The sequence below is a fragment of the Tympanuchus pallidicinctus genome, unplaced genomic scaffold (assembly GCF_026119805.1).
Source record: "Tympanuchus pallidicinctus isolate F22 unplaced genomic scaffold, pur_lepc_1.0 scaffold3, whole genome shotgun sequence".
NCBI lineage: Eukaryota > Metazoa > Chordata > Aves > Galliformes > Phasianidae > Tympanuchus > Tympanuchus pallidicinctus.
Window position 1 is genome coordinate 73,262,164 of NW_026294747.1, and position 17,582 is coordinate 73,279,745.

Below are 17,582 nucleotides of genomic sequence, written 5' to 3' on the forward strand. Positions count from 1 at the left end.
ATAATACAAGTGACCCAAAGTGCTCCTATCTAAAGGATAGGTCTGTCAGAATGGAGTTTCCTTGTTGCCTTTGAGTCAAAGAAGCTCTGAACCCCTGCACTGGGCAAGCCCCAGGGAATGGAACTTCCTTACTTCTGCAGCACCTTCATCCCTGGTGGTATGCTGCAATCTTATCTTTCTCTCCCACATGTACAAGGTAAGAATAATAAAAAAATATATTGTATTTGCATATGTAATTATGGTCTAGTTCCACAGTGAGCTAAAAATTACTGGAAGTTGAGAACAGATATGCCTGATGACCACACCTTAGCTTTCAAATGAAAATGCCTTGCAAGGAAAGGGAAGGGACAGCAGCAGGGAAGGAAGCCAGTCATTACAACGCCAAATCTGCTTCAAAGTCCTTGCTCACCACCTCATGCCCCTTGAGGAGCTAACAGTACCTAGGTCCATCCTGAAAACAATACTCTTAGAACAAACCCATTAGTACACAACTTGCATTCCCAACAGTTACTTGATAAATACTAGAAACAAAGCAAAGACATGCAAAATAGGAGAGTAGAGATTGTACAGATTCTGAATCCTATCTCCTTTTCCAGTCTAGAACTTGACTGGACTGACACTGTATGTCATTCTGGATCTTAAGCAAAATAAGATGGAACAGGATGTTGGAAGAAGAAAAATTCAATGTATGCCTGAAAGGACAATGCAAAAATCTTCAAAACACTGAGGAAAAAAAAAACCTGTTCAAATATACGTGCATGTATGAAAAAAAAAAAAAAAAAAACAAAAAAACACCTCATCTCCCTCATGTTTTCAGACATTTTTCCTCTTAACGTTACATGCTGGCAGTGAGGGGAGTTGTTAGAAACAAACAAGAAAACTCAATTTTTAGGTTAAAGACATCAGTTTAGGAAATAGCAGCGTAAGCCCCGTAATTAAGGTATTATTTGCTGTTCTTTAGCTCACACTTTTTCAGACAGAATAGATTTCCCCAGGCCTTTTCCAATCATGCCACATTTGTGATGTTTTGTAATTTCATTTTGCTTTCTCCCATAGATGCTCTGCAGACAGATGTCTCTACAAAACAGAAAATTGCCTTCAGTACCTGTCAGTTGTCTGTCAGAATATGAAATTGGCTGAAATAATGAAAATGTTTCATATCACAGTAACTGAAGGTACTATCTAGCATCACTGACCCAAGTAGTATTTGATCCTAATAAGGCCAGGCAGACTGGTTTGTAAGTAAAAATCCCCAACCATATCAGATTCTTAACCCCTTTATTTCAAGTTTTGCCCATGGATGTCTCTCAGGAGCATGACGCAGAGCCAGCGTTACAATGCATTTGCCTCTGGCACTCTTGATGGCTCCTCCAGTGTAGCTCCTATACTGGACTCAAGAAAAGAGAAAGAAGCCACAAAGGCCCATGGGAAGAGAGGATATCTGCATCAAATCCAGAATACATTTAAAATATGTACTTAAAAGGCAGTTAGAGTTGTTTCTTTTTCTCCTGATACACTTTACACCATTCTCTCATGACAAAATCATGAGCTCCTTAGTGCTTAAAGTAGTTTCATGAATATTTCTACTCAAGGACTGATATTCGCATCTGGACACCCTAACTGGATAGGATGGAACGTAATCTCAGCACAGAACAGAGGTTTTTTTTGTTTTGTTTTGTTTTTTTCATTCTTTCATGACTGAGACTCTGAACAGATCCAGAAGAATCATTCATTACAGGTGCTCATCTGCTCTACGTAATTCTCTAAAAATAGGATAAATGGTGACAATAAGCCCAAGGAACAAGGGAGATACTACCAAACAGCAAGCATTTGTAATGAAAATAAGGGATGCCAGTTTTCAGGTTTTTCACCTTCGGGTGACAGCAGTTGTTAACCAGACTGCTTTGCAACAACAGGAGTAAAGTCCTCACATTAAGAAATTGTGGCAGCTGGGAATGACAGCTGAAAAAGAGCAAGCTGAAGCAGGCTGCTTTCAAATAGCATTGACATCCCAAAGACAAGAAAGCACATTTTTAGTTAATCTCTGTTGCTCTTTAAAAAAAAACAAAGTAAAAAGCTAACGTTACATTTTGGTAATGGTGTCATAAACTAGTTCAACAAGAGATAAAGTTTCTTTTTTTTAAAAAAAAAAAAAAAACAAACAAAAAACAAAAAAAAAACCAACTCTGTTACGGTTTCCTCAGGGGACAAACTTGCAAGCGTAAAGGACCCTGGTTAACATGTTTAGCACTAACCAACTGAAACATTTGAATCACTGCCCAGCTGCTCCATATGTAAAGATCCAACCTTAACAGGTTTCTTCTTTCTGCTCTACCACCTACCCTCCCAGGATGTGAAAGGAAGCTGTCATGCAAGACATTTGCACAAGAAATCGGATGTACAGGCACAGTTACTGAGAAGACTTTGTACATTTATTTTTACTACCTGAAAGGCATTTACACGGTGGTGACGAAGACACCATCATTTCTCGATAATACTGGAACAGATTTGTAAAGCCATGCTGTGTTTCACTGTGGTCAGTATTTTACAAGCCTCACTCTTGAGTGTGCTTGTATTCTCCTGAACTGTCAACACAGGACTTTTTCTGATCTACACAAAAAAAAAAAGAGCCAAATAAATTATTAAGTAATAATTTATTACTCCTCAGAAGAGAAGAGCTTAAAATAAGCCCACTCTGTCTTCACAAGAGGAAGGCAAGCAAAGATTAAAAGCTATAGCTGAATAGTTCAAATATCAACTTGTTACTCTTTACAATAACTTAAAAATAAGGCACCAGACAGACAGAAAAGCAAACCAAGATCCATAAGAAATATTTGTGCCTTTGATAGTTAGCACAAGAAATTGACTATATCACAGGCAACAGCTTAGAGAGATTTAAAATAATAATAATAATAATAATAATAAAAAAAAAAAACAAAAACAAAAAAAAACCACCACACTTGTTAATCTGACACTGGAGCAGAAAGCATGAAAAACAAACATGTAAGTACCCCAACATGAACCTTCCAATAACTCCAGTGTTTCAGTGCATAGTCTGGTCGGTTGATGTCAAAGCTGTTTTGCACTGTGATTCCCTGCTTCAGCCAGCCAGTACCCAGACCCACATTCATGTCTCCCTGAAAGGCCACCATGGTGTCAGACACGAGGCACCAGACCTTAAAGTACAAATTAGACTCCACCCCTCCCTGCTCCACCACCCCTCCTTACCACACAGCACGTTCTGGTAAGACTGCAGCCCACCCAATTGCTTCCCCCACAAGCTCCTTGGGCAGCAAGCAAGCCCTACACAAGCCTCTCTCAATGCTCCTCTGCTTGGTGGCAGCAATCCTTGCAACCACCTGCTGCAGTGGGAAACTCAGACTTGGCATGGGTTTGGTCTAGCAAATAGGCTTCTGAAGTCTGATATTTAGGTGCCTTGGCGGGAAACTTATTTTAAGGAGAAATTATGCTTATTTAAAAAAAAATAATAATAATTAAAAAAAAATTAAAAAGTGTTAGAAATAACAGTCATATGCTGAGACTCTATTAGTCATCTCTGTTTTGCCCCAACAAAACCAGAATCTGGACAAGTTGTCAGCCCAGATGTTAACCTTCCAGAAAGCAGCCTTCTGAACACCCCACACATCAGAGTAGGGATTCTGATTTTAACAGCATAGGTCTTAAGTTAACTTCCCCTGTTTAGTTCTACATTTGTCCACTTGCACATCCTTGAACTCAAATTAAGAATACAAAAAAAAAAAAAAAGCAGCCAAAACATTCAAAATACAAATTCTAGTTCTCCAGCACATCATTAGTGATGTTTTGTAATCTATGTTGATATCTCATAATATCGCTTTACAATAACTATAGAGAGTATTGCACATTGTCTCTTGTTCATATAAAGTACAAGCATTTCAGCAGAATAAATATAAAAAAAGTTTAAATATTTGAACTGAAAGTAATAACTGCTAAATGGTGAGTCTCTAGATCAAGCCACAAGCAAGTGTAGCCCCAAGGATTAAAAATGGACGAGATGCAGTCTTGCCATAGACTTCCTGTGTGACCTTGGGTAAGTCACTTGAGACTTTCGTTCTTAAAAAGAACAGCCCTCTTGTAGCTGCCAAAATGAAGCACCAATGTTTTTGAGACCATAGCTGCAAGCCAGATCCTGCTGCTCTGCCATAACTGGGAAGATCCTTTTCAAAAACATAAGTAGGAACATAGCTTCAGGAATTTGGCTGTCCTCTTTGATATCAAGCACTTAATGTTCATCCAGAACTGATGTGGCAAATTGGTACAAAAGTCTACATAAAGCAAGAATTTGGTTTAGATTACACACAAGCACAAAAGAGGAGGTTAAAAACCATCACAGGTATCTCAGACACCCACAGATGCAGCATGCAGTGCTAAGTATTGGCTTCACAGTCAAAGCATACCACACACTCATCCACTTGCAACATCAATTTGCTAGATTTTTAGAAGTGACTATAAACAGCTGAGTTAAAGACAGTAAATTCACATTTTTGGTAAATAATGGCTTAGTTTAGAAGCACATCTCCTTCAGAGCCATTTAGCTACAAAGCATAGATCTAGCAGGTTTCCCTGTCCTAGAGAGCAATTGCTCAAAAAAAAAAAAAAAATTAAAAAAAAAAAGTTATAAAAGCACAACCCAAGCTTCACAGAACCAGGCTTTACTTCTTAAACACAGTAATACAGTTCCATGCACATCAGAAATCCTTGCCATTCCTCACTAGCATTTTAAACCGTACAAAAACCATGTTTCCACATGAGGAAAGGCATCACACAGGTATTTTCACTTTAGGTTACTCCTGCCTCTCTCTTCCTCTACCCTACACTGTAAAACTTCAGTAATAAGCTACAGGACTCAAACAGCCCCTTGCTTGCAGTTGGATAGGAGGCAGAGCCTACAGAACTCATCTCTGTCTGCACTGTCAGGATAAGAGCTTGGTGACACAGCCAAGGCCCAACGGCAGAGCAGCACTGTTGACAGCAACAGCCCTGTTACAGGCCCAGGGCTGAGGCCCAACCCCAGTGCAGCGCTGCTGACAGCAACGGAGCCAGTACAGGCCCAGGGCCGAGGCCTAAACCCCGCACAGGGCTGCTGACAGCAATGGCTGGTCACAGGCCCAGGGCAGGCAGCAGCAAGACTCAGCAGGAGGAGCGTCTGCTACAGGACGAGGCTTTCCAAGCACATGTTAGCTGAATTCACGAGCCAAATCCTCAGACTTAACTGAAAAACTTATCTGGATGATCTATGATTTGTAAGGCCATGCCCCAGCTGAAAATTTCATCCACTTTTCATCTGCTGCTTCAGCAAGATATTTACCACAGTCCCGTAAGCAAGGAAAAGTGTTTCAGACAGCTAATCACCTTAGAAAACAAACCTGTTTCAGGTAGCTGATCTTAAAACACTGCTTCACAACCATTGGAATAACAAGCACTGAGAGAAAAATGAAAAGATTACAACACTTTTAAATGCATTCCCTTATATTTCAGTAGCTAAAATTAAAACAGAACTATTATTGGTTCATGAGAGAGAAGACTTCCTTTGTTTCAAAGTTAGTTCAGTTGTCCATATAGATCTGTTCACTGTGCTTGGAATTTTAACTTGGGCTGCATTCCTCAACTCTCCAAACGCTAATTTAAATTAATGCTGGAGTGAGGGGGCAAGAGAAGCAAGGCACGGCAAGGAGCGCTGCATCCCCAGTGTCACGGAGACCTGAGATCCAGCCAGCAGCTGTCACCTTGCAGTGAGCAGAAACACACCGTGCTTCTAGCTTATCCAAAGGCACTGAAGGGCTTCTTGCACACAGCAGCTTCATAAAGAGAAAAAATTATGATGTGATTATATAATAGAAAGTAAGAGAAAAAAAAATTGAACTGTAAAGCAACCAAAAACAGCACTCTAACAAATCAGCCTACACAACATTTTATTAACTTACTGTTACCAAGAGGGAGAGAGAAAACAAACAAAAACCCTGCCTCGTGCCTTCTCCTCACACCCACCCATCAGCATACAGAATTTACTCAGTTCCACTTATCTTTCTTTTTACTGCTGAAAATGCATATGAAGAACTGAAGGTACATTTACAGTGGTTTTAGTACAACACGAAAGGTTGATGACATCTTTTTACAGTGCCTAGTAAGGGATGCTCCAAAGGTTTTACTTTTCTCAGTAATGCTGAAGAACAAGATGTAGTATTTTTAGTTTTGCTTTTTAATAGGAATTAAGACAATCATAACATATAATAGAAATGCTGAGAAAGCAACTAATCTGATCCTGCAAGCCCATTCATAATAGAATAAAAACACAAAAACTTTTGCTGATGTTGAATTTATGAAGTGCGCACAGTACTAGCAGAGCGTGACAGTGCAGATGACTGGCAAAATCCCATCCCTCTTTTCTCCTCCCACTTTCTCTATCCAAAAGAAGGGGAGAAGGTAGATAGGAAGAGAAACTCCCAACCAGCACTACGTTCCTGCTTTATCAGAACGTTGCTGTTATCTTAACACTTCACTAACTGCTTCAGTGCAGCAGATGTTTCCATGTAGTGCTCAGAAATAAGGACAGTGACGCAGAATAGTTTTCCTCAGGTTTGAGAGCTGCCAGATCTTGTTGCTTTAAGGCTTTAATGGTAGCACCAATCAGACAGCTCTTCTGCTCTGATCTGCTGTAGTGGTCAATAAAGAAGGTAGTACAGGGACCAGCTCTACCATTCAGGTCAGACTGTCTTTCAGTAGCAGTTAATGCATCAGGATGGCAGCCATAAGTTCAGGCTCTCAAACGCAGAGACAAAAAGAAACAAAAGTTTACATTTTGAGAATAGCTAGGTTATGTTCGTTAACAGATAAGCAGAAGGAAAATTTAAAGTACGCTAATGATGCCATAGCCCAGTGTTGTTAATTGGCATATTGGATATAAAGCATGACTTCCCTCTAATAAGCATCCCACTTGGCGCAAAAGGAAGAAAAAAAGGTGACTGGAACAGCACAGCATCGATTTAGTGCACACTATAAACAAGACTGTTTCTGAAGCATCCCCTGTACATCAAGCTTGGATTAATAGGAGATGCTAATCCATAAGAGCAAAGTGCATTTAGAGATCTAGAAGAAAAAAATAAGCCTCACACCTATTTCAAAGGTTAAAGGGTTAACATTTGTCTAGCTGTTTTCTTTAGTAAACATTTGCAAGTCAAACATAAACCCACTGCTGAGAAATCTCTATTATCCAGAATCTATTATCTAACCAATCCTGATGCTTCAGTGCACAATGACTGAAGTTGGTTTTAATTCCTCAAAAAAAAAAGAACCAGAAACAGCCTAAAACAAGACATACTCTACACAGCAGAACTACTCGATAAAGATACAAAGGCATTTCATCATAAAAAGGGTGCAATTCTGCGGTCCGAAAGTGATGAAGATGAAAGATACCTGGAACAGCACCACGTCTCCTACACCTTTTGTTTTCTGTGAGCAATACACACTGCAGAGAAAACGTTTTGTGCTTAAACAGCCTCAAATCTGTTTTTCTAATATTAAGCACAAAGGAAAAACACTGACAGCAAGCATGGTAAATAAATCCCTCCCTGGAGAACGAGAGCAGAAGGCAAGAGGGGGCTGACATGCATGCAGGAGAAAACTAAACACCATCTTTTTTTCTACCTGCACAAGTTGCCATTTGCTGCAGCAATCAGGAATCTTTTTTCCCCACTGATTTCAAAAGCTACGCTTCCAGAGAATCTCTCGAGTCATCTGTTGATACGCTTTAAGAGCACGCTGTCCGTATCAGTGGATCTCTAAGAGAAAAATCCATTTTCTTTCCTGTTCAGGTAAACATGTTTACAGCTCCTGCACAGACGCTGGGTGGTTCAGGCTCACATGTCACACACATGTCGTCAGCAGCAAGAAAAGCCCCTTTTTCTGATCAGCAACATTTTAAATAAGATAAAGAGAGAAGCACTTTCCAAACTTACCTTTTGCAGAGCCAAATCATGAGGGAAATACAAATATTTAAACCAGTGCAAGAAATTACTAATGCGATCGTGTAAACAAAAATGTTCCTTATAAAATGCACACAGCAAAAATAAGAGCCCCCTCCCCCGAGTTCAAAGAGACCCAAGGAGCCCGGCAGCCCCAGAGACGCCACGGCATATGGGCGCTTCACGCCCAGCGTGGTTGGGATCGCAGAGGAGGCACCAGCAGTGCCTCTGGTGCATTTCAGAGCGCGTCCGCTGCGCACGAAAACATCTCGGATCGCGGGCGAGAGCCTTCCTATCTGTGACCCTGCACAGGAAATGCCACATAAAACCCAAAATTGCCAAGGAAGGTTACAAAACCTCCTACTGCACACCCCATTACACAGAGCCGCAACGACAACTCGACTACTTCTCTATTTTCCAGATAATAAGTACGGAGTGGGTGTTTGGAGCGTTTATTCCCCCGGCTGTGTACCTTCAACATGCATCTTAAAGTAACACACGTATCCCCCCAAAAATAAAAAAGAAAAGCCACAGCAACACTGAAGTCTGAAATGTAAATGTAATTCCTTATATAGACTGCAGCAGTGGTCACGTAGCAGAGAGTAGCGGGGCCCCCGGCCGGGCCGCTGCCACCCCGCCCGAGCCGGGCAGGTACCGCGCCGGGGGGGTAAAAGAGGCAGCAAACTTCGCCGCCCTCCGTTCGCCCCCCCGACCCGGCCCGGCTGCGGGGAGCGCGGGGCTGCGGCAGGAAGGCGGCCCCCCCGCGGCAGCAACAGGGCCCCCCGGAAAGAGAAACGTAAATAAAGCGAGGGCAGAGGAGAAAAAAAAAAATAAATAAAAATTAAAAATAAAAAAAAAGTGGAATTAAACGAACCAGCGTCGACCGGGGGCGAGGAGCCGCTCCGGGAGGGGGGACCGCGGGGCTCGGGCAGCGCGGAGCGCGGCACAGCGCCGGATCCCGCCCCCGCGCCGGGGTCCCGCAGGTACCAAGTTCGGAGTTGGCGCTGCCGGGGCCGGGCGCTCCCCCGGCGCTCGGCGCTCCCCGCCCGGCACGGCGCGGCGCTGCCCGGGGCCGCGGTCCCGCTGCGGGCCGGGCAGGCGAGAGGCAGCGCCTAACGGTCCCGGCCGGGCGGCACCGCTAGGCGGAGGAGGGCGCCAGGTAGCGGATATAACGGTGCGGGGCGAGCCCGCTGCCGGCGGGGAGCGGCGGGGAAATTACTTTCTACTTCTCCCCACCTCCCCCCCGCCGCGCTCCCGGCGGCCCGACCCGGCCCGCGGCCTCCAGCCCGCCCCGCCGCCCGCCGCCCCGCCGCTCACTGACCGTTGTTGCGCCTCGGGTTCGCCTGCTTCCTGCGCTTACACCTGGGGCCATCCGCCATGATCCTCTCGCTTGTGTCTAAATGCTCCAGTCACCTCCTCCCCCGCCCTCCCCCGCCCGCCCGCCCTCCCCTCCCCCCCGGACCTGGTTTACGACACTGGGTGGTTTTACTTTTACATCACCTTCCTACACCTAGTGCTCGGCCGGAACCTTGTTGCCAGGGGAGACCGGCGCTTTACGGCAGCGCGTTTGAACGGCGGCGGGGGAAAAGGCGCTGCCCCAGGTACCGGGCGCGGGGCCGGACGCGGCCCTCCGGCGTCGGGGGACGCGGGACGGGCGGGGGGACGCCGGGGGCGAGACCGGGGGCGGACGGGGAGCCCCGCGGTCAGCGGCGCGGCACGAAGGGGAGCGACGCCGGGAGCGGCCAGGTGCCACCAGCGGAGCGGGGAGCGGTGCCGCCCGGAGCTGCGCGCAGCCCGGCGGGGCCCCGGGAAGCCGACGCGTCGTGGGCTGCGTCCTTAGCTGTGTGACCGGGGAGGCGATCCTGCCCCTCTGCTCGGCGCTGACGGACCTCACCTGCAGCACTGCGTCCGGATGTGGAGTCCTAAGCCCGGGAGGGATGTGGAGCTGTTGGAGCGCATCCTGAGGAGGGCCACAAAAATGACCGAAGGAACGGGGCACCTCTCCTGCGAGGACGGGCTGGGAGAGCTGGGGCTGTGCAGCCTGGAGAAGAGAAGGCTGTGGGGAGAGCCGAGAGCGGCCTGTCAGTATCTGCAGGGGTCCGTAAGAAAAATGGGGAGAGACTCTAGCGGGGTCTGCTGTGACAGGACAAGGGAAATGGTTTCAAACTAAAAGGGGAGATTTATACTGGATATAGGGAAAAAGTTTTTTTACAGTAAGGGTGATGAGGCAGTGGCACAGAGAGCCAAGAGAGGTGGTGGATGCCCCGTCCCTGGAGACACTCAAGGTCAGGCTGGACGGGGCTCTGAGCACCTGGTGGAGCTGTAGGTGTTCCTGTTCACTGCAGGGGGTTGGGTCTGTTGGCCTTCAGGGGTCCCTTCCGACTTAAATAATTCCATGGTTCTATGTTTGTACTATTTATTTCTTCATGTGTTTCACATGGGCAATAAAATAATTCAGTATGTTTCAATTTGTCTCCAGGCTTTCTTATTTTATTTCTTCTTATTATTATTATTCCTATCTTGCTACATTTACAATCCCATGCTTTTGGGGAATGCTTTTATCCAAACAAATTAAATTTTATTGAAAGCATTTTTCTTAGTGGGATCCCTTTGATAAGTGTTTGGTACACTGCTAAATGTGAGACCTCAGCTCTCCTGTGCTGCATTTCTGCACCATGCCACCAATGTGTTCCCTTATCTCACGGAGGCAGCACAGCACATCTCCAGAAGAGAGCCACTCAGTGCCAGCAGCAAGCAGCAGTGCCTGCATCTAGAGCTTCCCTGGAGTTCAGCACAATCAGAAATGCCTGGATCAGAGGGGATAGTAGGGCTGAAGAGGAAGGAGTCAGGCTACAATCCAAAGGGATTTTTTTCAAAGACATCAGTTTGAATATTCACTTGAAAGCTTGCTCTTCTTTACAGGGATAAGTGATTTGTTTACTGTCTTCTCAAATTCGATGGTATTTGTTTAGTGATTTTGCATATCTGTCTCCAGCGGGTGTGAATCCGCTGTTGGCTTCACTACCTGGGAGTGCCTAAGGAAGGGTGACAAATCAAACAGTGCAAAGTCTTCCCAGGGACTAACAGAAGGTGCTTCAAAGGATTTGCCTTGGCATTAGCAGATCGGATCTCCAGATACAAGAGTAACTGAGAACCACAGCATGGGACTTGAGATGAAAGTGAGAAGTCAGGAAAGTTTTCTTGAGAGAGTGAATAGCCAAGAGTAAGGCAGGATCTTGGTTCTGTCCTGCCCTAACAGCTCTGCATCTTGGCTCACCGTGTTCTTATGTAGAAATGGTCCTGCCTGTGGAACTGCCCACAGAGGGGGCTTACACTGTTTCACGATTCTTGAATGTTTTCGTCATTCTGTGGATGAATGTCACCAAAATGGCATGTACAGGTTTTTGTGCTAAGTTTCCAATTCCTTAAAACCTGTCATGTTTTAGAAGCAATTGTGAAACCAAAAATAATAACTGAATTGTATGTATACTGGTCGATCTGTAACCCTGTATTCTGAAAACACCTACAAAATTCCAGGTCCCTCTAATGTTCAAGTCGCCTGTTTGAATTCTGTTCTGTCTCTCTTCATCTCTGTACAGGAATCCTTGTCTGTTCATTCTGAGCAAGCTGTACTTCCTAACACTACGAGGAGGGAAGCATCCTCCTGGTGCTTGTTATTCTCCTTCACACACAGCTGTAGTGTCAGTGGAACACAGGGCCCTGAGGTCACTGAGCTGCTGGGAGAAATGACATCATGCCCAGCGCACCCTGAGAGCACAGCTGAAGCTGGCAGGAGCATTTCTACCTCTGTGCTGCCATGGCTGGGCAAATGAGGAAAGAAAATCAAAGCAATCTCTGAGTAGTGTATTTTTATACCTAGGAGGTCTAGAAACTAAAACACAGAGCACAGTGTTTTGTATCAAGTTATCAGTTATCATAATCACTGGGGAAAGCTTTTCTTTCAGAGCTTGTAAGTAGGGGTGTGGGTGGGTTGTTTGTGGCTTTTTTTTTTTGAACAAGAACAACAACATTTTGATATATTTAATTCCAAAAAAACTGGGCATCTCACACCTTTCTATACAAAGTTTTCTTTATTTACTCTGCTAAAAAATATCACAGTTAAGGATGCAGCCACTGTGAAAGACAGTGCTTTGGCCTAATAAGTTCTTCTAATTGTGGATGCAAATCCAGTTGTTAAAATTCCTGCTATTTCTGTAGAGTTCTGCAATATCTGAGCACATGGTAAGCATAATTTAAATTATATATACACCCTGCAAGTAAGAACTGAAGAGTCCTTTTTGTAGAGTACAGCTTTCAATCTGACTTCTCAGTCAGTGCAGGACTTAATTTATGCACTAGTTTGTAGTACTGAGGCAAAGCAGCATGTTTTCTGCATCCTCCTGGATGGTGCAGGCTTGGAAAGATATTTATTCACAAGAGGAGGTCTAAGGCAGTGGTTGTTCAGTTTGTCTCTGGCGACATAATTGTGGTGTGTTTCAGCTGCCTGAATAGGTATAATGTTGAAATCTTAGGTCTGCTACCCTTCACCTGAAATTTATTTGCATCACTGAAGACAAAAGTTATCATAGCTCAAGAATTCTGCTGGAATATAGAGGCTTGAAAACCACAGCATCTCGGAATATCATCAGCTGATGATTATTACCACCTGTTTTTGCCAACATAATGTAAGCTGAATATACATTATTAAATAAAAACAATCAGTCCGCTGTTTGTATGCCTACTCCTTGTTCATGCTTGTGAAATGAAGTTTCCCATCCTATCCTGAGTATTCTGTATTCAATGGTGTTTGCTTAGTTGAATCAATTTAGAATTATAATGGAAAATGACTCAGTGAATACTTTCTTGTTTCATTTCTGGTTTTTGGAGATTTTTTTTTTTCTGATTTATATCAGTTAAACTTTATTTTCACTTCCATATATTTTCTTGGAATTTCAGTTCCTAATATTTACTTTTTAATGGATTATAGTATATATTTTTAAATATGTTTTTCGTCTTCTAAAGCAATTGCATTTGAAAGATTTACTAGAAAAATGACCCAGAAATGTGCAGCTCAACTACAGCTAGTTGAGGAACTAATCCTGAGTAAAAAGTGAATTTCTGAGATATCAGAATATATGAGATATGTTGATACATGTGGTTTTAATGCCTTCCCAGATGGTCTCTTGATTTCCAGTTTTGCTTTCAAGTGAATCTACTACATTTTGAAGGTAAGCAGTACAGGTTGGAGGCTAACCTGCTGGAGAAGCTCTGCAGAGAAGGACCTGAGGGTCCTGGTGGCCTACAGGTTGGCCATGAGCAGCACTGTGCCCTGTGGCCAAGAAGGCCAGTTGGGTCCTGGAGTGACCACAGTTCTGGGTTCTGCATTCTGATAGCCCTGGGATGTTATGCAGTCTCGAAAAAAAAAAGCAAAAAAAATATGTTAAAGCCAACTGAAGTTTGCACATTCATTTTAACTGCAGTTTGTATATACTTACAATGAGAAATCAGCTTTTTGTGCTCTTCTCATCTTCTATTTTTGATTATTTCTATACCATATTTTATTTATTCATTTAAAGCTTGAAGCTATGACTGCTAATAAATCATCCTGTCTTGCACAACTTGAAAAGACTGATCCTGCTTGAGAGATGTAAGGATGTGAGCTGCCACCAAACATCAGTGTGTATGCAGCTAAACACAGCTATAATGACTTGCACGCATGCGACTGACTTTTCAGAAATCATCCTTGTTCAGAAGTGCTTGTGAAGATCACAAAGGCCTTCAAGACCATTTTGTTTCTCTCACTCTCCTTTTGCTCTATTTGTTGCCTGCTGTTATTCTCTCATAAGCAATTAACCTGTGCTGTTACTTGTGTCAGGTTGGTATCCTGTACAAAGTAAATGCACGAAAACAAATCTGGAGCCTCCAGGTTAATTTTCCTACACTAACATTAACTTCAGATGTTAGCTTTGTTTTAGAGCTTTTCACACAATTAAATCATATTTTAGAAGAGGAAGAAATTTGGAAGGGCCTTTTCATACTTTTCATCCCAAAGGCACCTCATGTGTGTTCTCCATGAAATGGGAATGCCAGTCTGGCTGCAAGTGTTAGATTTCAAGCAGTTGTGGTGATTTTTTTGTTTCCTTTTGAAGTACCTGGAACCTCAGATGAGAACGTCTCCTTCTGTGCTTCCTTTTCTATGACTAAGTGCAGTAGCAAAATATTGTATCAAAATATTATTTTTGTTTTAAATTTGTGATTGATCAAATTACAGTTGTGGAGCAGTTGCATTACCCACTTTTATTAGTAGCACATTTTCCATTCGTCTTTGTTTATGATGACGCTGCAGAAGTGTCCTTATCCATTATATTATCTAATTAAACACTAATGTGTTGTGAATATTCTTCCATATGGTTCACGTTTATTTCTTCCTGTAACATTCTCTCTGTTTCTGATTTAGTTCTGCTCCCCACCCCTCGTGCAGTTTGCTGCCTCACAGCTTTGTGCGATCGCTCATTTGGCTCTCGAGTGGACTGATCTTCTTCATTTTGCTATCTGTACAGCTAGCTGGCTCACTCTGCCCTTTAAATCCCAAGTTAAACATTCGTTTCTTAATTATACTAGTGCATACTCTTCTCACTTATATATATATACACTTTTTTTTAAATGCATTGTAGTTTTGGATGCCATTCATTTGTTACGTCTTGTTTGTCATTTGCCTTTTTCTCACTGCAAAGCGTGCAGTACTTCTGCAGGGATTGTTTACCAATACATACAGGAAAGCTGTTGTTTTGGAGCTGTAATGGTTTTGCAGCTTGCAATACGTATTCTGAATATACAGAATTAACATAAAGGAAACAAAAAAAGAATGTCTACTAAATCAAGCAAATAAACATAAGTAGAAGTCTAATTTTGCTTACAAGTTCTCAACAAATTTTCATTCAGTGCCATAAGAAGAAATGCAGAGACTGGAGTAGTTTCTCTCTGAAGTGTGAGCTGAAGGATTGGTGAGCTCAGCTTAATTGGTCTGATTCTCATATTTGGCAACGTAAGGGTCAGTCTGTTAGATACAAACATATGGACAGAATTATAATTGAAAGTAAAATGCACAGGTTAAAATTTTGGCACTTCAGAGCTGTGTAAAAATCTAGTGTAAATATATTGGAGGTTAGTTTTCTGGAGCTGGGAGTAGCATTTCAGTGCAAGGATGATCATGTGCTGATAAGGAATTGGAAAGCAATTATAGTTCTCCTGGGTTATGCATATCAGGAATTTTTTTGTTGCAAAATCAAACACAGAAAAAGTAGTTCAGATCTATGCAAATAATTATGTTTTTTTCCCTCCTGAAAATAAAAAGCTCGAAGATTTTAAATGGGATCAAACTGAAAATGTTTTTTTAACCCTAGTATTAAAAGCTTAGAGTACCCAGTGGTTTCTGTGGTTTTCAAGACCCCAGTGTTTCGAAAATTGCCTGTATCAAGCTCCTTCTTATTGGGAAGGTTTGCACGGAAATGTCTGTGGCAGGCAGTGCCCTTTGTCACTGGGCCTGAGGTACTCTGAAGAACTCTTGTACTCTCATATTGGTGTGGTCTGACAGCGTGAGAGCAGGAAGGACAAGGACTGCATCATCTCAAGAGAAGTACTATGAAATACCCTCTGCTCCTCTCACCCCTTAGGTGAATGTTCTGGCCACAAGGCTAGAAAATAATCTTTCTCCAGTTCAATGACTATTTTAAATTACGATACAGAAAACAAATAGCATTCATTGTCTTTAGGGAGGTGAATCAGCTTATGAGTGCTGATGATTCACCTTTCTTTGATGAGAGGATAGCATCCAACCTTGGGTTTTAATATTCTGGAGGAACTCAGTGACTACTGTGCTTCCAGATGAAAGATGAATTACACCCAGCATTTCCAAGGCATCTTCTGCATGCCCCAAACCACTTGGGGACAGGTAGAGAACAGCCTAGCTTGAAGCTCCGCAGGTGCTCTGCTAGGAAGAGCTAGGAAGGTGCAGGGGCAACCAGAAGCATGTGTTCACATGCATGGAGAATTGGACTGAAAGATCTTACGTAACTGGGATCACAGAGGAGCTGTAGGAAGACAGACGCACTCAGGACAGCCCAGTGAGGTGCCACAAAATTAATAAATGTACTCATATGTGAGGAGAGTCTGAGAGAGCTGAATCTGTTCAGCCTGGAGCAGAGGATGCTCGGGGGCAGATCTTACCAATGTCCATAAATGGACACTGGAGGGGAGGATGCAAATGAATGGAGCCAGACTCTTTCCAGTGGTGCCTAGAATCAGGACAAGAGGCAATGGGACAAAGGAACAAGAGAAACACCAGGAAGCATTTCTGTGCTGTGGGGATGACGGTGCTCTGGCACAGGATGCCTAGAGATTGTGGAGACTGCTCCTTGGGGAGCTTCAGAAGCCACCTGGCTGTGGCCCTGGGCCTGCTGCTCCAGGTGTCCCTGCTGGAGTAGGGGTGGGGCCAGATGCACACAGAGGTGCATCCCAAACTCAGCCCTTTTGTAGTTCTGTGGTCACAGACAGCTTTGGATTTAGGTGCTTGCAAGATCTTGCTTTTGACCATTGTTTTGCAAATACAAAAGCTGTCTGGAGTAATAAAAAATATTTTATTGCGTCTTTTAGGTAATTTTATTTCTATTTAAAAGATTAATTGCCTGTTTCAGTAGCTGTTGGTAGGCATTCGCTGAAGCAATTGATTTCTGCAGGTGGTGACTAATTCATGTATAGTAATGACAGTAGGTGATCGTGTGTGGGACTTACCTGCCTCCAGCTCAGATATAAAGCCCTCTGCAATCACTTCAGTCTGCCTTTGGGGCTGGTAGGGATCTTGTCAGCAGAGCATGAGGTGCCAACAACTACATACCTTGCAGGCATCTCACGTAAGTTCTCCTGTTCTTGACATCAGTCCAGTCATTGTGATGGGTTTTCCTGCCATGACATTATTGAGGTTTATGGAGATGACTTCATCTCTGTGTGACGAAGTTAGCTCCAACTTTTACTCTCAGTGTTGTAGGGTGAAAAGTCCTGCAATTTGTTGCCTTGCTTGCAGCTAGTGTCGTTTTTGCATAGTATCTTTAAACACTGTTCCCTGACAAAGCCATATACCTGTGGATTTTTATCTCATATCATGTATCACACAACATCAACGGCAACAAAAGCATTTGTTATACCTTTAAAAATGTTCTTGTTTTAAATATTTGTAATCCATTCAAGTCTTTTTAAACATTTGGACAATCTTTGCAAAGAGAGGTTAACTGTGAAAACCTTTCTTTCCCACGAAGATCTATAATTAAAAACTTGATGTTTTTTCCTGCAGCCAGATGTGCTTGTATTTTGGATTCATTGTTGTAGCATCTTGACAAGGAGCTAGAAGAGATTTGCTTAGTTGTTATTAATAATGCTACTTCAGTGCCGTGCCATTTATTCTGAATAATGACAAGAATTTCATGGGATTAATTGCCAATTTTACAAGCAAGATTAATTGGCAAAATAAAAAAGCTCTTCACTACAATAGCACTCTTCACCTGGAATGCAGGACTACTATACTTGTGT

General features: G+C 43.1%; 1 protein-coding gene across 2 annotated transcripts in view; it reads right to left on the reverse strand.

Annotated features, from left to right (window-relative positions):
• The window catches only part of ZEB1 (zinc finger E-box binding homeobox 1), a 105,393-nt gene extending 95,968 nt beyond the window's left edge, over positions 1 to 9,425 (reverse strand). Inside the window, exon 1 of one of the 2 annotated variants that reach the window (XM_052693794.1) lies at positions 9,322 to 9,425. In XM_052693794.1, coding sequence (XP_052549754.1) covers positions 9,322 to 9,379 — 58 coding nt within the window. In that variant the 5' untranslated portion in view covers positions 9,380 to 9,425. Of the gene's footprint in view, positions 1 to 8,874; positions 8,974 to 9,321 lie in introns of those variants that run through there. The other variant, XM_052693795.1, reaches the window with a different exon arrangement.
• Positions 9,426 to 17,582: the final 8,157 nt, after the last annotated feature.